The following is a 24,372-nucleotide window of genomic DNA, read 5'->3' on the forward strand; positions in this document are numbered from 1 at the left end:
TGTGGACAATTTTGCCTTTTAAAGGTCACGGATTGAAGTGTGTGGATGCTTTGTGGAAGAATGTCTAACAGGCCTTGAATTAGAGACCATTGCACAAAACCTGTCAATCTATTTTTTCTGCACATTAACATTATTTCTGTATTTGGTAATAATTATTTGAAATTATGTTTATACGTCTTTACAGAAGACATGCTGCTATCTGCGTAGGTTTGTTTATCTATTTCTGAAGTGTCATAATATTAGAAAATCAACCATCTGCAACGGAAAGAAGCGGTCAAGACATCATATTCAAGTAAAGACGTTTGGACAAAAACACGACTTGAGATACAGATTTTGGAATGCGTATGTAATCCAGCTGTGTATTTCTGTACTGTACAAGGTGGTTAGCTATGCTTTTAAATATATGTCTTACTTTGTAAATACATTTATAAACAGCATTATATATAATGTATAATTAATTTAATTTGAATATAATTCAGTAGAAAAACTAAGGAATAAATTGTGAATACTCACCTTCCAGGCTGCTCGGGGTACTTCTGTTTGCAGTAGGCCTCTAGTGAAGCGTACACTTTCTCACGCAGAGCTTCTACCTCACCAGGGTTCGAAAGTCCTTTGGAGTCTGTGTAGACAACAAAGACAGCATTCAACACACAATAATCAGCCTTTAACATCCATCGAGAGACACTGGCCCATCTGGAGTGAATATCTGTAATACAACTGTCACAGCAGACACACATCATATTTATTTTCCAACCTCATGGCATGAATTTAGTCTTATTAACTCCACACTGTATTTACAACAGCCCTGACAATTGATGGTATTGAACCGCAAATGACACGAGGAGTCATCCAGAAACTCGACTCACATACATGTTAAAGAATTCCCGTGACGAAGTCAAGGAGGATTAACGTGAAGATCCACTGTGGATTGTGGATGATTGTGGAAACAGATCTGGTAATGAATGCAAACCATTGATTCTGAAGGGGCTTGACGTTAAGGGTGCGATGGGATAAATGAACAATGAGAAATGCTGTGAAATATGCCAGGTGTCAGACTGAAGATGGGAAGACTGAAAATGGCATTAAAGCACAGATAGACACCTGATTTCAAAGCTGGTGTCTTCAGATGTCTGGGTTCAAAGCTCTCTGACAGCTGAGATGTGGGATTTTAACAAAGGCTTTAACAGCATATTTTTTTATCATTCACCCCCCCACACACACTCCCTTCTGGGATATGCAGGCTGCTCTGCATTATTCAGCACACACTGAGGAGCCCACCAGATTAACACCCCAGCTCCCTTGGATGCACTGACTCGATGGTGTACTGCAGTGGATTTATCATTGACCACTGATCATACGATTAACTTAAAACATACTGCCACTAATCATTAGTCTCAGAATGACCCTTCAAGCCAAAACAAATATGTAAAAAAAAGAAGAGTACAGCATATTTTCATATCATTTACCAGACACACTAATTCATTCTGGGCTAATTGTTTCCAGGACCCTTCCATGGTACCTGGCTGTGTTATGGGTGGCATGACAGAACAGACATGTAAAGCGGCATTGAAGACAGGAACATAGACAGAACCGCACAGCCAACCCATCTTCTGAGAGACTAAGCCACTGAGGCACTGCTGACACTATTAGTATTGATTTCAATTGCAGACGTTAACCTGCTTTCGCTGGCAGGCTTTATCTGAACAAAATAGCTTGCAAGGTACACATGTGCTTTGTTGTGACACAACTGGTATCTGTGAAGTCAAGGCGAAGGACGTTAAACAGCAAAGGACAACCGGAAACCCTTGGGGCGACGATCTGTACTGTACCATCTAAGTTTTGAACACAAGGATAGAAAACCATGCATTTGTTTCATGGCAAGGAAAGATTTTCATTTCCTGGAGCAAATGACTAGCACCCAGCCACGCTTTTTGTAGTAAATGTGTCAGGACAAGAGACTGCCTTTCTAGTCAGAGAGAGGAAGTGAATGTGAGGCGGATAGGACCAGTTGGTGATGCTCAGATCCCACTGTGTTTCAAAAGGAGAATGGACAAATTTGGAGTGAGTTAAAATAAACAAAAAACGATCCAAACTAGGGTTACCATCAACCCAATCCCGTGTTTTACCCAATCACCGATAGAGCCAGGCCCAGGCACCGAAACAATGCAGTAATGGTCTGTTAAGTGCATTTGTTGGACTTGCTCCAAGACTGTGAACATTAAAATATAAATGCGGTCTCGCATATGAACGAAATATTTCAGCAGTAACATAAAAAGATTTATTAAGTGCCTAGTCTGTGCCGTTAAGGGGAATATATTAAAATGTGAATAATTTTGCTTCCCATCATCATCAATAAAGACATTTCCCCTCTGGACTTTTTCAAATGTAAATGTGCTTCGGCAGGAAGGGACGCTCAATGGCAACGAGAGGCGCGCGCGGCATCTTCTCAAAGGTCCGTTTCCGACTATACTTTTCCGGAATTATTCATCATTAGAAACTGAACCACAGTGTTGAAATTTTCAATTAAAAACCAGATATACTGAAACCAGCTGGGATCCTTGTAGATAGGTAATGTTATTTTATATAAGCTCATGGGGTTTATAGCAGCCCTTTATTATGCAGCTTAGGTTCAAACCACATAGTTGAAGCCAGTAGCAGACTCTTTGTTCTCCTTTGTTCTCCCCTGCTGGCTAAAAAGGACTGAGCTCCCAGCACAGATTTGAACAAGCAGTTTCTCTCCACTCCTTTGCCTAGTTTTCAGTTAGTGTAAACTGCTGGGACCCAATACGGCCTAATCTTGTGTGGCACAACTTGCTATTGAGATGATATTTAGAGTGCATCACATTTCTGTATTTCACTTCCATACAAAATCTTTTCAATTTGCTTAACATACTGTATGTAAAGAGGACACTTAAGTGTTCCAGCACACAGGTATAAAGTGTTCTCTCTCTCCATATCACATGTCCCATTAGGATGACACCCCCCCACCATGGAGAGATGCAGCAGACATTACAATGACTGAAGTCTTGTGTGCTTCTTCACACTTTAAATGACTACTGTGTGTTAGTGTTCCCAGTTCTCTCACATGAACACATTGCGCAGCCAAAGCTTATGTAGTATTAAAATGGTCTTTGAATAAATAACTAAATTTGGAAACTAGGCCACTGAAATCAATTGAAGGCAGATTGAAATCTCCAGTACAGAAAAGCCCGCCTTCTAAGGATGTACCTCACATAATGATGAATTTACCACATGTGACTTCCCAAAACAGGACTTTGTTTGAGGTTTTCAAAATCCATGGGAAAAGATTTCCCTGTAGTCTGCATGCGTCAAGAATGGTTATTTACTGCACTCTGATTCAAGTCCACAGCATTTAAAATGTTGAAGCTCTAACTACACAGTGCTAATGGCATTCTCTCATATTCGCTCATGTTGTCCCTATATTTCTTTTCTTGGTTTTCAGACGACAGCACAGGACTGTGGGTGGGCCTCCTCTCTGGCTAACGAAGGGGAGCAGATTGATATCATTCTCTTCGGTCGAGTACCCTGAGGAGGGGAGTCTGTACCTGGGTTGAACAACACGATGGCTCTCAAGCAGCCCAGTTCTGTCTTATCCATCTGCATGTCTCGCATCTTCGATACCAGCTCTGTCAGCACTCTGCACAGTCCGGGAGATGGAAAAAACACGAACAGGAGAAATAAATTATGAGGCCGGGCGATGATGAGCACAAACATGGTGATTTATACAATTAAAAACAAGCTCACAATGAAATATTTACCAAGACTTCACCTTCATCAAACAGAGATGAAAATAAATGAACACATGAAAAACGGTGGGAATTCTGTTGCTCTTATGATACAATACCTTAGTATGATAACTACAAAAGGTTAATGTTTTTTCTTGTGTCAGAGATACACAAATTCTAATAAGAAAGGCATGATTCTCCACCAATTCACTCTCTAATTCATTGTCTATGGAGTGGGCAGTGTGTGGCGAATGACAGCAGTGCTTGAAGTGGAGATGCTACATCTATACTTTAAAAACCATTGACAAAACACAAAATAATTTCCCCATCTTTTATCTACTCTTCTGTTTTGTGTCCTGTTTATAGTAGTTTCAGTTTGCACCTATTAGGTTGTACTCACTGGAGCCACTGTAACTACAATATAACCACAGACATTATCAGTGGTATTTCTGAGCTCTTTTAAAATGTATTTACGATTAAAGAATTTGAATAATATTCACTGAATGTATTAATACAAAATGAACCATACATATGCCCACAATAACCAGTATAAAACAAATGTCCTCCTTCTATCCCAGTGAATGTAATTGGGCCTTAAAAAATACTTTCTACAAGCGTTGCCACAGTGGCTCCTAGCTTTTCCCAGTGCATTTACACTGGTGATGCTATGGGACACCACCTCTGTGTTCAACGCTCTCCAATTTCTTTGCTTAAATTATGGCATAAATGATGCTAAGTTGTCACCCTTCTATTTCAAATACATTTAATGTTCTTTTTAAGTGAGGCTCATTTTCAAGAGATATGACACTTTGATTAATTTAATTTACCCCAAGGACCACTGGAAATTGAATGATTAAAGTCTTTAAGTTATTCTATCTATTTCATTTGCCATATGCTGTCTAATGCCGGCTCTCCAGAGAACTGGATAATGTTCTATTATCACTGTTTTACAGCGAAAGGTTCCTCGGTTTAATAGTTCAAGGTTCTTACTGCTATCTGCAAGAGACTGTAACAACGTCCTCTGAGCTTTTGGATTTAAAATTAAAAAATGTGTACATGCTTTAGGATTCCTTTAGAAATCAACATTTGATCAGAGGCGGTTTGGAATAATCCAATTTATGGTCCATGACAAAGCTTTCACTTCTAGTGAGTTAATGAGATCTGTACATCTGAACACTGCACTTCCATGTGATTTGTTAACCCATGTTTTGTGGTTCAAAGTCACAGTTTGTCTGATCTGGTAGCACCCTCTTGATATACACCAGTGACCTGGGCTATACGGGTGCTATATGAGGTCCTAATGCAAGGGAGAGAGAAAATGGAAAGACAATTTAAATAAAATACTTTTGTCACCAGGCCTCTCTGAACAGTAAACCTGACTTCACTGTCTCCCTTAAAACACATACACAGCTTTGTTGTACGGAAAACAGACCTGTCAAAAATGGCCCCGACTCCCGCACTGTGTGCGCTGTTGCGATGGACATGAAGCCCCGTCGCTAGAAGAATTCCATCTTTCACTGCTATCGAACGGTGCGAGAATGAGGCGATTAGAAGTTCGTTCCACCCTGTTTAAATACACACACAAAAGGAAAAAAACCTACTTATATATGTGACGACATTGAAAGTGTGAAAATGTTAAATTGGCAATGGGCTGGACACAGTGCAAGAAGAACAGATCAAAGAAGGACAAAGGATCGAATGGATCCCAAGAGATGGAAAAACACCTAAAAGACAACCACATAAAAGATAGGAAGATTAAATAATAAACTTTGCAGGGGTGACATAGAAAAGGGAGGCTAATAGATCAAAGCAAGTGGAAACATCTTTGGGAGGCCTTCATCCAGCAGCAGATCGATATAGGATGATATATATACATAAATAAAGAGAAATTGGAGAGGATGGCATTGTTTTAAGACCCATATAGTAACCTGAGAAGGGCATTTATACAGCAGACATTTACTTTTTCTATAGGCTGTCATAATTTATGTTGTACAGTCTTACTTTTGAATAATTGTACATGGTCTACAATAATGAATGCAATCAAATGCATTGGAGTTGCCCTGTGGGCAGTGAGTGATAGTGACATCAGATATGGATCACAAATATGGATAAAGCCCACACTTCCCCAATGGCTGCTATTAACACCTATGGTACTAAAACAATCTTAAGAATTTTCTTACTGTGTGCTTAAAAACAATGCCGGCTTGTTTTGCCTATAATGACCAGGCTCCTTTAAATGTTCTGCCTAGCAACACTTTCTATTTCCCCCTGTGTTCTGAAAAGTGCTTGTGATGCTTTCATCTTGTGGGACTGCAGAACTAAAGAATTTATTAAAAGACAGCTCAGGGGCTTTGCTAAGACTCAATGTCACAAAAGAAAAAAAAATCAGGCTTTTGTTTCAATGATGCATATAGTAAAGAAAGGAAGCAAAATAATGCTGGTCGATCACAGATAATCAGATCCTTGAAAATATGGCTATAGTTCTATGTATTTTTAAAGAATAATCATCCTTAGATGTATATCCTTCCAGACCCTCCCTCTTCACCAGTCCATTTGGAACTGATCAATCAAATTAACGGTTTTCCAGATATTTTATCATCATCATCATCATCATCATCAGAGGCTGTGGTCACCTGGGTCTCTTATCTACATCACAGACAGAGCGAGTTGGCAGTGCACACACACTCCTCCACATTCATTGCATCTCTCTCCCCGGCCGAGCATGTGCCAGCCCTCCCGTCTAGTCTAGCTGTTAGCTAGATTTTAAGATGTAAATTTTTCATTTTCAGATGTTAGCCGAAGAGATGCTGGTGGCTTTCAATAATGGATCAGGCGAGAAGTTAAAATACTAGAGGGAGACTGAATTATGGAGCCTTCCACACGTCAAGGAACATTTCAGAACTCAATTGGGCACTCAGAGGCGCTGGCTCTGCTGGAAGTGCTGACATGACAGGGGCTCTCAAGCTCCCGTGGCAACCCCTCCCCCCTGCTCCTGCACACCCGGACCCCCCCGTTCCACACCAGCCCTCAGGGACAGAGACAGATGCTTGAGAGAAAATAAGGACATTTCAAAAACTTATTCTCTGTTTCACTTGTAACACACAGACATTTGGCTGGATTACTTGAACCTAAACTCTCTCTAAAACTCCCCTGTACCACTGGTGAATCAATCTTCGTTAAATTAATTTAGCATTTAATACTCGGATTATCAGAATGCATTCTCAAAGGCAATAAAAGATTTGTTTACAGCCTGATGTTTTGTAAAATTCCACAGGCAGCTGAAGTACAGAGCAGGAAGCTACAATATTAAAACACACGTGCCGTAAACTTAATTTAACTTGAAACCACGTGAGGAGAATCTTCTCTCCGAGTTATGGCCAAACTCTCGGATCATGACAGATTTAAATTAGTCAACAGAACGCTTAAATAAAAAACTGTCCTTGAGTGATGTGAAATACAGCTTTTGTTAGAAGATCATAATGCTGAGGTAAATTATTAAACAGAAATGACAGAAAATATTTTTAGGTGTACCACAATAATGTGTCCCTGAAGGTCGCATTGTACAGTTCCCTTATCTGCTGATTATGTATGGGTTTCCAAGGGAATAAGGATTTGCAATGTGATTCAAGAACATTTCTAATAAAATAATAAAACGCAAAAGAATAAAAAGTGCTGAAGTTACTCTGTTCATTGGTATTACAAAAAAAACACTTATTGTTAATACCTTCTGTTTAAAAGCAGGGTGAAGAGTACATACATTCAGCTAGAAAAGGTAAATGTATTTTATTAATTGTAAAAGCAGCTGATTTTTCTTTAGAGCATGACAGGGGTAAAACAGCTGGAGCACTTATGTTTCCATAGTGACGTGGGTTGAGGGTAAAGGGTTACTGCGCAGGTTTGGGTAGCTATGGAAGCAGGTAGGACTGAGCTCTCAAGACAGTATTGATAGGGAAGGTAAGATGAATATAACTATTGCCCTTCTGGGGCTGCCAGACAAAATTAACATTCTTTTCAAAATCTCTCTAAGAGGAAGGGAGAATCACACGGCGCACTTGCTGGACAAACTCGCATGCGTGAGGTTTTTGGAGCCGAAACGTCTTTTAGACGGGGAGGAAGTTGAGCTGCTCATGCCTACCTGCCCGTAGAAGAATGACCTGGTCATCAAGTGGCAGTTCCGAGAAGTGAGGGATCCGTTTTGCCCACTCGACCAGTGTGAAGAGCTGCTTGTCTGCTGCTTGGCAAATGTTGGTGACGGGGTCATTCGGCTGCACAGGGAAGAGAGCAGCGAGTGATTAGTGGTGGGTTGATGCATTAGAAAGGATAATCCAGTTTGCATCTAGGTGAAATCAAAGAGTATAGAAATAGGGATACAAATGTCGCAGATGTATGCAAAACAAGGGATCTTTAAATGTATCTTTGACTGGATAATTAAACTTCTCTGTTCTTCATCTAAAATGTCTTGCAGTAATATCTCATACATATACCAAGAACAGCAGCATGGATTTGAAAGAACACCAAGTTTGGTCATTGGTTTACCAGGCAATAGCAACATGAAACCTTTTCACATACGAAAAAAGGATGCTTTCATTAATCACCTCAATTATATAGTGACCTTGTTCAAGGAGCATTCTTATACTTCTATTACGATACAAAAAAACGAACAGAATAATTCTCAAGACTGATCTCACATCTGCATTCTGGAACGTGCCCTGGAGGCCCGAGAGGTGACCCCTACCCCTCCCATCTCGCAACGCTCCATGGCAACAGTGTTACAGGCAAGGTGACCTTAGAGAATTGCAGAAATACTATATTTTTTAGCACTGAAAAAAGAACACTTTAAATAGATGATACAACATGAGGTAGGTGAGAAGTGAGATGTTTCTAATTCCTTCTAAGCATGAAAGCCCCCATTGTTCTAAAAGCTTCTGAGCAAACGAGTCGTCTGCACTCGGACTCGGGCTCTGGGCCCAGCCAGCCACACATACTCCCCTTCCTTTTGACATTCAAGTCTAAAACAAACTCAGACATTAAAAATACACACAGAGGAGGAAGAGAACAAGGTAAAACAAATAATGATTTTGTCTTGGCTTTTACAGGAAATACCTGTGGAGAGTGTAGAAAAATTTGACAGTATTTTTTTTTGTCTCCTTTGGTATTTCCTGAAGGAGACCCAAAGGATAGAGAGTCTTTCCAACTAGTCCGAGAATGGGCTCAAGGCCCGAATGATGTAAACTGAACCCAGAAGATTCTGTGGTCTCTGTCTTACAAATGCCTGGCTGGGCCAGCGTGCTTATCTAACTAACCTTAATAAACAGATTTCTTTAACATTTGTATTTAGTAGGCAAGTCAAGTAAAATGCTCTGTAGCTTTTCATAATTGTTTTCCTGTATTGATGTATCTGGTCTAGAATCGAAATACACAAATAGAGAGCTGTTCACAATAAGGAAAGAAAATTAGTCTTAGCTTCTGATTACCGGTATCAATACAGTTGCTGTAACCTGATTTCAAATAATGAAAAACACATCACTGTATAACGAAACAATCCCAGCTGGCATAGTCCAAATCAACCACTATAAAATGATGGTGCAATAAAAGAAAATATAAAGCTTAAAACCTCAACTACTTATTATTCAGCCTGCATGAAGACAAGAAAAAAAGAAAAAAAAAAGTCTGGCAACTTTCTTTTCCCACTGCATACTACACCAGCTCTGAAATCTTCACGGATCAGAACTTCAAATGAGCTTCCCAAGAGAAGATTAGTCTAAGATAAGGGGAGTTTATCCAATGTATACACTTTCTTTCTAGTCCCTGATAGGTATTCATCAGCTGTCAATACCAGCCTGTTTGAATCACACACTGACATCCGCAGAGGAAGAAAGCAAGTTGCTTGAATGTTAAGTAGGCTCTATCCCTTATTTCCACTGTGGAACTCACATTTCCATAGCATCCTTCACAAGAACAGGCCATGGTTTAATTTAGGCTGAAACAACAATAAGCATTGTAACAGGGCGCTTAGAATATCTTGCGTTTTGGATGAGCGAGACGTCATAAGGTAAAAATAATTACATACTGATGGCCGTAGCTTCAGATGAAAAATGTGTATTTTGCAGCAAATTTCACTCAGACACCCTATACATTTTGTTAGACTGCAGAAAGTCTGCAGATTAAAAAACAAATGACAATGTGCCAATATGAAAAGGTCAAATGTCTTTTCATTTTCAACTCTTCTACTAATGACCACAAAGTCTTATACTCTATATTATATATTGCCTCTCCTACAGGTTAAATCAAATCAAACAACAAAAGGGATGTAGTCCAGGAATGCACTGCAATCTTCTCAGTGATGGACTACATCTCCCTGAGTCCTGGTTAACATGGTGGCTTTATTAAATAATACATTCATGTCTTCTCAGTTGTGTTTACAGTCTCACTGACCTAATTTCACTGAGTTTGTGAGATTCAGGGTTAGTGGCAACAGGAATTTCACCTTTCTATGCCACTCCAACTCGTTTTACTAGCTAATGCCTATTTGAGTAGTAATTAAAACAGCTAAAGTTGATTTAGTATATAAATTAAACTTCAAACACTAATACAAACATTTCTGAGCAAATCTTCAAAACCAGAGGATAACTCTGCTAACTGAACTTCCTCCTACTTAACTTTACTTTCGCTAACTAACTTGTTTCTAGACCACTTTACTGTTTAGGGACTGAATGAAAAAAAAAACATACAGAAAATACTTATTTCAGAAGATTGCCTTTTAAATGTAAGAGCATATGTTTGAAAATAGAAATGCATCTCCTCAGAGTAAAAAAAAAACCCTCTTGAAATTCTGAAAGAAAAGCCCCAGACAATGGGATTTGTTTTCCTTTGCGATGTAAGGGGTCTGTGCATTATTTAAAACAGATACAGATTCAAACCCTCATCTATTAAAGTCTTGCTTGAATATTGTCCTATAAAATTTTCATCACTTGCAGCCCAGAAATAAAAGAGCAGTCTACTTAATTTTTAATACTTTTTACTTAAGCTGTATTACAGCTGTGTAGGTCGAAAGAAAAACTGGTGCACACTGTGGAATGTGTACGTAAATAGACTCGACTTAAAATGTAATAAATAAACGGTTATGATTTGATCACATTTTATCCTGTGTATGAAAACTCCTACCACAGAGTTGCAGCCCATGCATCGGATACAATCTGTGTGCAAAGAGAATTTTTAAGTTCCTTTGTTCACAGGGTCCAGCAACAGACATGTTGAAGTAATGAATCTCACTGGCCTGAAATGTCTATAAAGGAAGCAGCTAAACTCTCTGAGGAAATTTGTTTTTGGAAATACAGGCAATCTGCACTGAATGATTTCTGCAGTTGGCTTTGGCTTCCTTTCCCTCCATTGTACTTGTGTTTCATTCAGCCTGAATTCTCCGATGAACAACTCTGCACCTTCCCACCTCAGTGTGCAAGTTCCAAGAAGATTATTCGATAGATTTCTTATCCTCAAAGGCTTGCCGATGTTTTTGTAAGCTCACGCGTATTACAGCTCAAAAGAAACACTTTAAATAACCATGTTTTAAGCATATTCTACAATCACACAGGCAAAATGCAAAAAACCCTTTGATGCTCTTTAGAACATCAAGCTCTTATGATAGATCATCCAAGCTCTCGCCCTGGATAAGGGCATCTGTTATGAGATGAAATAATAATAGAATAATGGATTGATAGGAACATCAATACGTTTTGTACTGGGGGGAAATCCATAACTAATGGAAAAAGGGAGATGAGTAAAAGGGATAATAGTAATACAGCCAAGGGAAGGCATGATTCAATTGTCAAATTAGAGTTGCTACAGGAGGTAAGGAAAAAAAAAAGTGTTTAGCTCTTAAAATCAGACAGAACCAAACATCACATTGAAGAAAGAGCACTGACTGACCATGACAGCTAGCTATACACTATACTAACCTCTCTGTCTGTTCACATCTAAGCTTTTTAACTTATGCTAATTTCATTTACAATTTATCCTCTGTTGAAACACGACTGATATTTCTCGTGATGTCCCCATATGGCAGTAATATGATCAGAGTTGTGCTCTAGCTGTACTCAAGAAGGCACACAGATCAGCGAGCTCGAAAACACTAAGTAACCTAGATGAAGAGAGAAGGAGGGAGGGAGGGAGGGAGAGAAAGAAAGAGAGAAAGAGAGAGAGAGAGAGAGAGAGAGAGAGAGGTCTTCAAATGAAGGCATTTCCTTGTCTGACTTGAGGCTTATTACTAACGCCTGCTTAACTCCTGTTCTAGGTCACCATGAGATAAATACACTTTATTCAGCTTGACCAACCCCCAGCTATTAAACAACACTGCTGTATTATTCATGAGTGCAGCTTAAGGGCTAAACTACTGCTATTAATTAACACAGGGAGCGCTGAGTTTTAAAAGACAGGGAAAGAGGAGTGACAGTGCAAAGGGATGTGTGTTTAATCACTTTTGCTCAGCTGTGTCCCCATTAAGGAACAAGTCTCAGTTGCACTCATATACATTACTTCTAATTCCTGTATAGTGGTCAAAACGTGATTCTATTTTTATATATGATTCATGAAATACAATGATTTGTTAGTCAGAGTGTTCATTCTTGGATAACTCTTTTGGAAATGTCTGCTCCAGCTGAAGACAGTGGTTCGCAGACCTAATGTCCTAACTCTCCTCTCAGGTGGTCCACTGAATGGTCACATGGTCAAGACGAGAGAAGCAGCTTGGGGAGGTTTATTATTGGAGACAGAGCAAGGGAGGTTTGTTTTTTCTGGTTACAAGTAGCTATGTAGGTAGGTTTCTAACTGGTGTAAAAGAATGGTGTAAAGCGATACAATAAATACAACAATTGATATACCCAAACGAAACTTGAACTTTAACCCATTCACAATTTCATTTAATGTATGAAGCCACTTTCTATTACTTAAAAATAAATACTGAATAGATTCCAAGTTTGTAATTTGTGATTTGCAGGCAGGTAAAAGTTTTGATTGGGTGTAGGCCATAGTTTGTTAGCTTTGGCACTACCATGCAGCATCTCAGTTCAGCATAAAGATTTGGTACATTGAGTTGTGAGGCTAATTAAATATTTACCCTTGTGTTAACTGCTGACTTGGACATTTAAAAAAAATGTATAGCTCAGAAGAGACCGATTAAGTTCAATATCAAAAAAAAAAAACATCAGCGGAAGATCGATCATTTGAAAATGACCTAAACAAAATAAAGCTGTTATTTTTGGTCGAGCCTTAAAAACTGTGGAAAACATCTAGCTGTCAACCCTTTAAAAAGCTATTCCTTTAATTAAGTCTGTCTAGAAATGCTTTACTCTCCACTCTTTACAGGATGTTTCAAACTCCTAAATGAACCCCTCTTTGCCCACGATTGCCCTTGTGCGTGGCGGAATGCTCCCCTCTCTCCGCCAGGCTCCCCGAGATGCGAGACGCACTTGGTTCTCATCAACAGTTCTTACATCTCCTGCTGTGGCTCAATCTCCCTGCGTCGGAGAGCTCGGAGCTGACAAAAGCATAGTGCTTTAGTGTGTACAGCCACTAGGCTAGCCCACTGGGACCCTGTTAGCGCCAGTGCATGCAATGTACATTTCCATCCCCTTAAAAGTAGCCCCCCATTTACTCAGATATCAGCCATCGGATTTTTTACTTCACTTCCAAGGCATTTAACTTCTCGAGAAACACGTCCCCCGAGCCCTCTCTCCTCACAATCACTATCTGCAAAGAGCACTCTTTTCCCAGGCATCTTTTAAACCAGGATGGGCAGCATAACAGCGGCTTCTTTTTCAGTCGAGGAGCTTTCTTCAACAAGAACTAAAAGCTGCCGTAATTTTGGAATCACCAGACCAAATTGAAAATAGCCACCAAAAATACTTAAAAACTTAAAAAATGTATCTTTTGTGGTGGCAGGAGCTAGTCTAAACATTTGACAGAATTGCAAATAACATAGAAATAATGGCATGTCTAATCGAAATAATAAAACACATGATAATGGAGAACAATATATGAAAGGTTATTTATTTTCTGGATCTTTTAGACATTTGAACGATAAATGTCAAGTGTTTATTGATTATATAATCATTCCAAATAATTAAAGGTATACAACACCTGTCACAAGATTAGCAGATTCGGGTCTATGAAATGACACAGAAACGTTCACCGTCAACAGTATTCGCCTCTAGGCTAAATCCCGCCCCCCCCACCCCCACCTTCTATTTCTTATTTCTAGGGTATGATCACCAATGGCTATAAACCTGAATATTTTAAATTCAACTTCATTAATATTCAAGCATTCCAGGTGAAGCATGATAAAGCAAGATTGTTGTGATTATTATTCTGTTTTTTTTTTTTTTGCTCAAACATACTCCTCTAACAAGTGAACACAGAAACTGGAATTAGGAAAAACCTGTGCACATAGATGAGCTATAATTGCTGTGACACACAGGACACACAGATGGTAGCTTATCTTGTCAGTTAATAAGGTGCAGCCAATCTCAAAAATGTTATTATGTATTTATATTTATAGCATTTTCCCTCAGTGGACAAAAATGATACTTAACTTTGCAGGGGGTCACTCTCTCGTACTACAGCAATCTGACACCACTACTTGTCAGTCTGGTGTCAGTTTATGCAAAAGTCAGTGTGACATCTTTAAATTATATTTCAAGCTTTCCGAGAGACTATTAAATGAGCCATAAATTTGATATGAAAAGGGATCAACCGTCAGGATGCGTTTTGTTTCCGCAAGGCCAGCTATACTGAGATACTGCTACGGAGAGTGCATTTCACACCTATTCCAGCAGGTGTCACTGTCACACAGCATCAATAACAAGGATAAAGTGAAGGACAAACAGCAGGAAATATTTTCTTAAAAAACAGAACAAAAACCTAGTGGACTCTAGTAGAGTCGAGTCATATTGGTGATGGAATCAGACAAGCTCATGCATCATTAACAGCTGTGACACTTTTCTCCCTTGTTGTTATTCATTTATTTACCAAGAGGGGGTGATCTATAGTCCTGCCTACTGGCCAATGGGAAAGGGCCTGTGCAAGATGACAGTGAGAAAAATGGGGAGATTTGTTACATAACCACCCCTGCTTACTAAACATTGTGTTTTGCATGGTAAATTAAACAGGCTGCCAATTCAGCCTGGCTGTAGATCACTGGCTGGCCTAATCTTAAAAGAGTTACCATTAATCTTGGCTTCATTAGCCCAAAAGACATGTATATAGGTTACACCTTGGAGAAATAAAGAGATGTGGCTAGTGCACCTTCCCTATTATACAACTGGGTCTTTAAGAGAGAATTGCAGTTCTTAAGCAAAACCTTCCCAATAAACCACTTTGCTAATGACAGTCTATGGCCGGCCTGGCAACGCAATGACAGGCTGGGATCAGAGCTTTTTCTTGGTCAAGATCTTGTCAGCAATCACCAAAGCCACAGTCCAACCTAAACTTGCCCATTATAAAGTGACCCTTCACATCGACCCAAGTCAGAGTGAAGTGACATCTCGGGGTGTCATTTTGATTCTCTCTGACAAGACCTGACGAGAAACAAAACCCAAAAGAAACTGGTAGCCAACATGTCAAAACACTGTTATTTCCTTGTGGCTGCCTATGGACAAGGGGAGGGAGCATGTGAGGGTGTGAGAGAGAGAGTGAGGAGGCCTTCATACCGAGTTGGAGGGCATCCCAAGGTTCGTCTCGATGTAGGTCTCTGTCTTTGGCTCCACCGCCAGCTCGGCCTCCAGGATCTTCTCCACAGGCATGTCTTCATTGGCACTGCTCGTGGACTCCACCTCGTTCTCGTTGCGGTCTTTGCTCCTCTGCCTCTCCTCCTGGACGGCTGCATTTAACAACACTGGTTCCGGTCACTACTGCTGCTTTCAGGCAGCTCTCAGCGGTAGCGCTCTGAGATGCTGCGTGTCTTGGAGAATACCTCCTCTCTCTGGTTGCCACAGTCCAATCTATCAATCAATATTTACTGTAAAACTAGTGGCCAAACATACTGGCCCTTTAAAATGAAATACTTCCCTTTTATGTTGTTTCTTTTTAAGATAAGAACATAGAAATAATAATTATTCAGAAATCAATGTTTTTTTTTTAAGCTTTGCATCAATTTGTCATGCTTTATTAAAATGGTTACAATAAAAAAAAGCATGGGTTGAACTAGCCCTAAATATACAGTAAACGTTTTATGATAGAATGGACCATTTTAAGATCATAAAACAGTAGATGTCAAAACGCGGACCCACCTGCCTATGCAAATAACAGCCCAAATTGCTGGTTTTAGATTTCCATTGGGAAACAGGAAGAAGCCTCCCGCAAACAAAAGAACGCCATCAAAATACAAATTTTGTCGTTTCTGTGTAGCAGGTGAGCCAACATTTTGACTGATAACACTTTTTCACACATCACCAACTAGAACATTAAGACTGTAGTATAAATCTGCACAGTTCAAGCAACACAACTTTTCATAACATGAATAAGAATAAATTCCTGGTCAAACACCTTTCCTAAGCAGCAGGAAAGAACAGATTTGAATTAACTGATTTTTCTTTTTATATCAAAGCAACATAATGACTTTAAATTGATACCATCATCCCCATAATATCTGTAACCAGGATTGCAATGCTGCAGTACATGCCTATTTGATAGATGGCAAAAACACAGAGCTAAGTGCATGGTGCCAGTGCAGTGGGAGACTTTACATAGCAGCCCTTATGAACTGGAGTTGCAGTGCATTAAAATAAAAATGATCATACTGGGCCATAACAGCTTTCCAGCCTAAAGCTAAAGATCTCCCCAGCTAGGGCACACTGTGTCGGGGGAATGGAGCGGAGCAGAACAGACCACGTGGGCAGAGCAGCCAGCAATCCAGTGCAAATCTCACCCGCTCCTTTAACGCCTCAGCACACTGCTTTAATCGCACTATTCCCCTGCATGAAATTTATTTTCCATGCAAGCAGATTATTATAAAGAAATACACTGCCTTAATAAAGTCTATTTATTTAGTAAAATAAATAAATCCAATGGGGGAAAAGAACAACAACTAATGATTGCAAAATAGCCACCTCATAATTTTTTTTCTGTACTAGCTATCAATTCTGAACAGGAAGTGGTTGGAGAATTCGACAGAGACGATCTGTCGGGCGCCTGGCTCACTGTGGTGAAGTCTGTAGTAACCACACTTCCGGCAGTGGTGTTTTAGTGAGGTAGCATGCCTCTGATTCAGAGACCCTTCCTCTCTCTGTTTCAACACATTTTTACTGTGGATTTCAGATTCACTTGTTTTGTAATTTGTTACGTTTTATCTCTGTGCTCGAGTGTGTGCGCTGAATCATAGAACTTGAGGAACAGAAAATATGTCTCTAGTCAGGGGGCCCCTTTTGGGGGATTTTTTAAAATAAAAATTCTTATAGCTGTAACATGGGAAGCCACTTCTTGGACAAATGTATAAAACTGAAAGGAAATCAACTTTTGACACATTTCTCTTTACTTCTGCTCAGGTTTTGTCAACTGAAAAGTCGAAAGGACGATTATAACAGAAGACTTAGGCCTAAGTGTTATTCAAACAAAAACACAGTCTATATTCTGAAATATGTAAGACCTCATACAGGCCAGAGACCCACAGAAACAGCTGACATGACATTACTCTCTTTTGCTCACTTTCGGCTGGACAAAGGTACGAAAGTGAAACTTGCCTATTCACAAATGTACATACTTAAAAAACAACAACAACAACAACAACAGGCCCCTAGAAGAGAAGCGAATGCAGATAAAATAAAGTGCTGAGTTCAGAACAAATTGTTCTAAAAAGAAATCACTTGTTCAGGAAAAAAAATAATCTAATGTCCTTTCTATGTTGTTTTGATTTGTTTTCAGACCACTGTGAAAAGCAAGCACTCAGGGCTCTCCTGGGGAACAAAGGGAAGTCCTTTTCTTGTTGTGAACCCCAAAGGGAAACGAGCCTAATGGATGTCATGGGCCATTATAAATCTTAGCTGTTTTCATCTCTGCCCGACTGCTGCCTGTTCTGGGCAGGCGCTCGTCGGGCGGCTGAGTGGAGGGGTCCTGAGGGAGCACTGGGAGAGGGCAGGCCTAGCAGGACACTCGCACCTCTGACGGATGGACAGGAGCAGGATGTGGCTTCCTCTGCACATTTCTGGGATATGATGTGTTAGCTGGAACCAGCTAGGGGGTAGGAAGAGGAAATTGACCCTTCTCTTTACAAGCTGGCGGACAGAACAGGATGGTGTGCTTTTAGTGTGTATGTGTGTGGGGTGGGGGGGTTGTTTTGTTCTTAAAGATTGGTTTTCAATTAGAGAAGCTGCTCCTATCAGGACTCATGAAAAATGCTTGGTTGCTTAAAATGGGCTTTATGTCTGGGAGTAGGAACTGAAAGGATCTAAAACCGTTTCATTTACTTTTATTTTATGTGCCTATGGGGCAATACTTCCTATGTGTTTCTCAGAATGAAAATTAGAAGAGGACGCCAATTTTAGGGTTTACTAAAATCTCAAAAGTCATCCTCGGTTGCTCCATGCACCTGTAATCTCCTTTAAACCATGGAGATTTGAGATCTGTGATCTACACATTATTGAACCCGCATTTTGAACCAAAACCAATTTAACTGGGATGTTTCCACCACCTGTTGATTCCAAGACAACAGTCCTTTTTTGACTGGCTCTGTTATTCAGATTCCTATATCAGGTTCATGAGCAGTAGGCACACCAGGTTTTCAGCAGCTGGATTGGTTATCTCAGAAAATAAAAGACTCAAGTTAACAGTAGGTATTGCTATCCTATATGGCATGTGCTATACCTTCTCTCTTCATGCCCATGGCGAGACACTTTTGGTAGCGGCAGTACTGGCACCGGTTGCGCTGGCGCTTGTCAATCAAGCAGTCCTTGTTGTCCCGACAGGTGTAGGTCAGGTCCTTCCGCACTGTCCTTTTGAAGAAGCCTTTGCACCCTTCACAACTGTACACGCCATAATGTTTACCTGCGGGAAAACAGACTTAGTGACAACCCTGCAGGCATTGCTGGAGGCTCAACCTGGAGTCCAGAGAAGGTCAGTCCTGGCCCCTGGGTTAGCCCAGGGCCAGAGACTCTGCTGACACTACTCCATGTGTGTCTGTGTAAGGAGTTGTGTACAGTGAGTGTGGGGTTAAGAGGATTCACAACTCGGAAAAACGCACAGCAGGAGAAAATGAAGGAATGAGGTATAGAACAATTTAATTATATTACACTAAAGCTAGAGCATGACTGTGGGTCAGTGCAGTGTCTACTTCTGTTTTTTTTTTTTTTGTTCCAGTCACCAAATCACCCCACCCCTTCCCTATTTTCTAGTGAAAGTGAATCACGAGGCCCATGCCCGGCCTCCGTCGTCGCCACTCAAGCAAGAGGGGAAGTTCAACGACCTTGTGGAGGACTCACCCGACGATCTGTCCCCACAGATGGCACAGATGTGTTTGGTGAGGGAAAGCGGGGTGCCCGAGGGTTGTGCTGGTACTTTCATCACCCCGTTCAGTCCCAGTGGAGGCTTGATGTCTTCTGAGCTGCTCACAGGGTTCATTGGGGAATTGAGCTGCAGAACCAAAGAGAAAGAAGAGGATGAGTCAAATTCTGGGTGACTCCCATGAGATGACCTCACAAAACGACTGCAATTATCAATATGAAATTATTTTGGATCAAGACACATAACTTCCTGTACAGCTTTCACCCAAAATATATATACACACACACACTTGCAAACACATACATAATTACACTTAAAGTTCCTACGAAGTGAAAAACAAAAACCAATGTGATGCTGTAAACATAGCATGCACACAAGTTAAAATCAATTCTACTATTCAAATCACAGCAGAATAATGTTTATTGACCTCCCTTCAAAATCACTGCACAGTCCTAACTGTTTCAGCTACCATAATATTGCCCACAGTGCTTATTGCTGAAACTTTTAAATTGTTCTCAAATAGTTCCTGTTGACACAAAGATTGTAGTTGTACTTAAACTATTTTTTATAGGTTTAAAAACACATCTGACTGATAAAAAATAAGGGTTAGGTTATTTTTAAATGGAAATGTAGTTATAAGATTAATACAAATATAAAGATTTTGTCTGCAGTGCACTAAAGCCAAGGGATGGTGTGTATATGTCTTTCCCCGCTGTAAGATTACATTTAAATGGTGTACTTCACTCTCTTTTTCTTCCACACATCTGTACTATGGTTTTCAAAATAAACTTGGAAGTGGAAATGAATGTTTCAAGCAGCGCACACTTTTCATTTTTCCCTCCGTTTATTTGGTCCGAAGATAGGCCTGGATACACAGGACGTTCTTTTTTTAATCACACAACACTGTTTTCAATTTCAGTTTCTTTTAACAATGTTTATATTAGATGACTATGACCTTATCCTAGTGAAAATATGAAAAAAGTGTCCAATTACTGAGTTAAAGTGTAGAAGACTTCCAGATGTTTGAGACTTTCCAAGCAAAGAATGCTATTTTTTTTTAATCAATTGAAGACACAGCTTTTCGCTGTCTGTACACCCCTCCCTCTGTATCATAGTTTACTGTACTGCACACAGCTTAAGCTAACCCACAAGAGTAGTCTTCCCCTGCTAACACAGTTGCAATATATGTCAGTACCTCATGACCTTTTAGGAAAATAAATATGGCCTGCGGTTCATGCCAACACTGTGGAGGTCTGAAGGATAAAGCTATATATACACATCGTCACGGTCTTCAATTCAACAGTTGGCTTCCGTAGTACCAGAGACTGTCAAGGGGGATCAAATGAGCTGGCTTATAGTTTTACCCATTTGTTTCTACTCATCCAGTTCTGTATATAGAAACTTGATTTTATTTATTTACTCATCACATGACAGTGTTTTGTAATTGCTTTCTAAAGTAAATTAAACTTTGAGAGGTTTTGCACCTTTCATGCTTTATCTCTGCAGACTTTTATAGTCAAGTCACAGTATGTTTTCACATGAAACACAACACGATTTAAATTGGATGACATTTTTTTCAAAGAACCTGATCACAGAGAAGGTTACAAAACAGAAACATGTTTTGGAAGATTTCTTTTATAGGGATTGTTCTAAAGTGTAACATGTAACAAAACTGGTTTTATGTTTCCATGTGTGTTGTAAGGTTGATGACAGGACAACTCAGTCCACATTGAAATGGTGGTTGTTTCCTCTGAAGTAATAATTCAAATATATTTTAATGGAAAAGCGCCACACAACAACATATAAAGGGTTAATGAAACATTTCTTGCTTTTGCTTTGTATAGTAGCTGTACTTCCTCATTCATTATTGAGCCATTTACTGTATGCTGGTAAGAGCCACATAAATCAAATGCTGGCCAATATGTTCCGTTCCAAGCCTATTCCAACCTGGCTATCCTCTGGACACTTTGCTAAGAAAGCTACCAATTTACTTTTCAGTCTAGCAGAAAGGTAAATACAAACCATTAGACTCCAATAAATGCAAAAACATTCAGGGGAACATTCAGCGAGTCATCCTGCGTTTAGTGGTTATTTTAGGTATACTTAACTGAAGATGAATGCTTCTGATTTTAGAGATGCATAATTTACTAACACAGAATAACCTCTGGGCAAAACTGTACCCTGGCTCTATCCATTGTCTTCTTACCCTGCCTTGCGTGAACATGACACACAACAAAACGATGCATTCATTTTAGTGCTGCATTTTGTGTCAATTTGGTGTGAAATTAGGATTTTGTGTTGATTATGATTATTACTGAGTAGGTCCCCTGCAGTTACAGAAACATAAGATCCCATACTGGACAGATGGCGACGTATACTGACCTGACCTAAATTGCATTAATGAGACTATTATTATTATTATTATTATTATTATTATTTTTACCCTACTAAGGAAATGTTTGATTATCCATTTTAGAAACCTATCATAACATTTTGCTTCAGGTAGGAACTCAACCGCTCACTGCAGTGAATGCAACACCAAGTGATTAGGCAAATTACTTAATGTAGGTGCTTTCAAAATGATTACTTACTACACTACAAATTGAATGTGCTTTTACCAGTGTGTACATAAGGAAAATTATCACAGTTTTCCCGGTATTAATCAGCTACATTACAAAATCGCATAAAAACCGAGTCAAGTGCATATAGGTGGAACCAATTAAATCATCTTCATGGAACAAAATGACTTCATTTTCGAGAACACAAACAATAAAAGCAAAAAAAGAACAAAAAAGAAAATATATTGAAAATGTTAAGGTTGTGAGATGCTCTGGCTCTTAATAAAATGCCACTTTTCAACACATCAGTGAATCTCCACAGAGCAACAGGCGCTTTCTGGCTACTCATTAGGTGTCAGAGCATATTAATGTAACTTAAGGCAGACAAGAAATAGTGCTTGACTAATAGAAAGAAGGGAGGTCAGAAAGGGCACCGGGGTCAACGCGAATCAGGTTAGTGGGTCAGGAGTTCAAGTTGATGGCAAGATTTACTCATTCACTGCAATCCAAAGCTAAATCTTGCATGAATCTGACCTCAAGCATATCAGTCAGAAGGAATTGTGAGAAATTAACTTGACTATCTGTTTTCCATTCTCCATTTCCTATCTTCCCCCACTTGCCTCCCCACCCAAAGCAAAAGACAATTCGACCTTCTCTTAAGAGACACCTCATTCCAGACACAACAGCAACATCCTATAATCTTCATTAGGTACAATAACACCTCTTATGGGAGAAACATGCAGTGCTTTTTAATAACAGCGAAGGACAATCTGACCCAGATTCCGTATGCGGGCTGACAATCCATTAGGCACGCACTTCCACAATTCATGAAAATTGTAAGATTAAAACCACAGTACTTCCTGGGATCTATTATAAAATACATCAGTGTTTCCGTGTATAGGAAATAACCAATACAACACATTCTGGAACTGAGGTTAGATTTGAAACATTAAAAATAATAAAGAGGTTATTAGTATCATCAGCAAAAGATGGTGTTTTGAAAGAGGATGTGTAAAGCTTCAATTGTATACCGGTTTGCCTGAACACCCCTTATTTATTTTCAAAGAGAAAAAAACAACAACCAGAGAGCAGAACCAAGCAAGTGTTTCATATTAAGTTTCCCAGAGTTATCCAAAGATGTAGACATAGATACCCCAAAACAAAACATTTTCATAGAAACACACTGCGATATCAACGTTCTTAACAGTACATTTCAAGACATACTATTTATTACAAGACAACTTTTGATGTTCCCTAAGGAATTTCCTCACTATCGCTTGAGGGGACAAATACCCATGATCATATTTCAAAGGCCTCTTGTTCCCGCCACACTGAAGAAAGATTTTAAAGAGACAAGTTGTGCACTTTAACTCACAGCACTCACACGGCATACAAAGGAGCTTGAGACATTTGGGCAACATTCACCGGCGTGCATCCATGTGATGACAAACGTCTTCACAACCGTTCCACCGTTTCTCTACGCAGGTCTTCACAACCAGGGATATTTATGAAAACAATACACCCATTTCTTTATTTGTTCTCTCTTTTAATTGTTGGAGATGCTCATCAACCCATAATATATATCTATTGCAAAATATGAAAACCAAAGCAGTAAAAATTAAAAAAACTGCTAGAACAATACGGTTTATTGTTCTGTACTGAAGGAAACACATTAGCAGATAATAGACAGTGATGAATTTGGCCAAACTTAGTTATTTCCTAGTATGTTTTATAGGGGCTGTTAGAGTTTATGAGGGAAAACACTTTCATTTTTGAGAACCGGCTTCCTTCAGCCCTCTTTCTTTTATTGCGTAGTTAATTTTACTGTCTGAATCATGCAGGCAGTCTTACCTTTTTGTTATAGCTCAGGCCTGTCTTCTGAGAGCCTACGGTCCTTTTTCGAGCAGGCGACTCTGAAGCACCCTTATTTCTCAATGGAAAAATTGCTTCTCTGAAATCTTATTTGCACCAACTGAAAGTGCTTTCCTCCTGCAAATCTATTTTCAGTAAATTTGCAACTCAATATGCCCCCGTGGCACTATCCTCTCTAGTAAGACGGGCATTCATTCTTGATTTTGGCTGCCAGTATGAGGAAGATTAAGGGAGCTCAACTCCATGCCTCTAAATAGAATTGCTCTAACCCCCCCCCCGTAATGCACCTCTGTACCTCCAAGTGAATGGTAGCGGAACCGACTTTGAAAATAAGAGTAAGTTTGAATTGGGATTCTTGGACAACAGACACTCTTTTGCTGACACTTTGGCCATGGTGGGGGCTGCTGATAGTCCTTTCAGTCCCTGCTACTGAGTGAAATATTCTGACTACATAAGCAAAGAATCCATTTCTCAGAAAGGTTGGAAACGTCTGCTCTGAGATCCAGAGAAAGGGGAACACTGGACTGTGAACCATCCCATTGAATCACTAGGACTGAAACGATATAACTGTGTTGGTCGGACCCCCGACACACTCCACTTCCCGTTCGTTGATTTATTTTAAGTATAACTGTAGACGTCTGCTCTTGGAATCTCATCTGCATTTATTACATTCTCAAAAATAGGCAAAGAAAAGCCAGCTTGGTGAAAAA

General features: G+C 39.7%; 1 protein-coding gene and 1 long non-coding RNA gene across 4 annotated transcripts in view; one reads left to right on the forward strand and one right to left on the reverse strand.

The window, feature by feature from the left end:
• The window catches only part of LOC136758526 (retinoic acid receptor RXR-alpha-A), a 121,711-nt gene that overhangs the window by 6,619 nt on the left and 90,720 nt on the right, over positions 1-24,372 (reverse strand). For 2 of the 3 annotated variants that reach the window (XM_066712986.1, XM_066712984.1), the window contains 7 exons: positions 19,211-19,361; positions 18,597-18,776; positions 15,449-15,633; positions 7,882-8,011; positions 5,179-5,311; positions 3,567-3,658; positions 514-619 (listed from right to left, as the gene is read on the reverse strand). In XM_066712986.1, coding sequence (XP_066569083.1) covers positions 514-619; positions 3,567-3,658; positions 5,179-5,311; positions 7,882-8,011; positions 15,449-15,633; positions 18,597-18,776; positions 19,211-19,361 — 977 coding nt within the window. The remainder of the gene's footprint in view (positions 1-513; positions 620-3,566; positions 3,659-5,178; positions 5,312-7,881; positions 8,012-15,448; positions 15,634-18,596; positions 18,777-19,210; positions 19,362-24,372) is intronic. The other variant, XM_066712985.1, reaches the window with a different exon arrangement.
• Positions 17,873-20,038, forward strand: LOC136758528 (uncharacterized). The gene is made up of 2 exons (XR_010819972.1): positions 17,873-17,973; positions 19,124-20,038. It is a non-coding gene; the product is annotated as an uncharacterized LOC136758528 (long non-coding RNA).

Source organism: Amia ocellicauda, chromosome 9 (assembly GCF_036373705.1).
Source record: "Amia ocellicauda isolate fAmiCal2 chromosome 9, fAmiCal2.hap1, whole genome shotgun sequence".
Taxonomy (NCBI): Eukaryota; Metazoa; Chordata; class Actinopteri; order Amiiformes; family Amiidae; genus Amia; species Amia ocellicauda.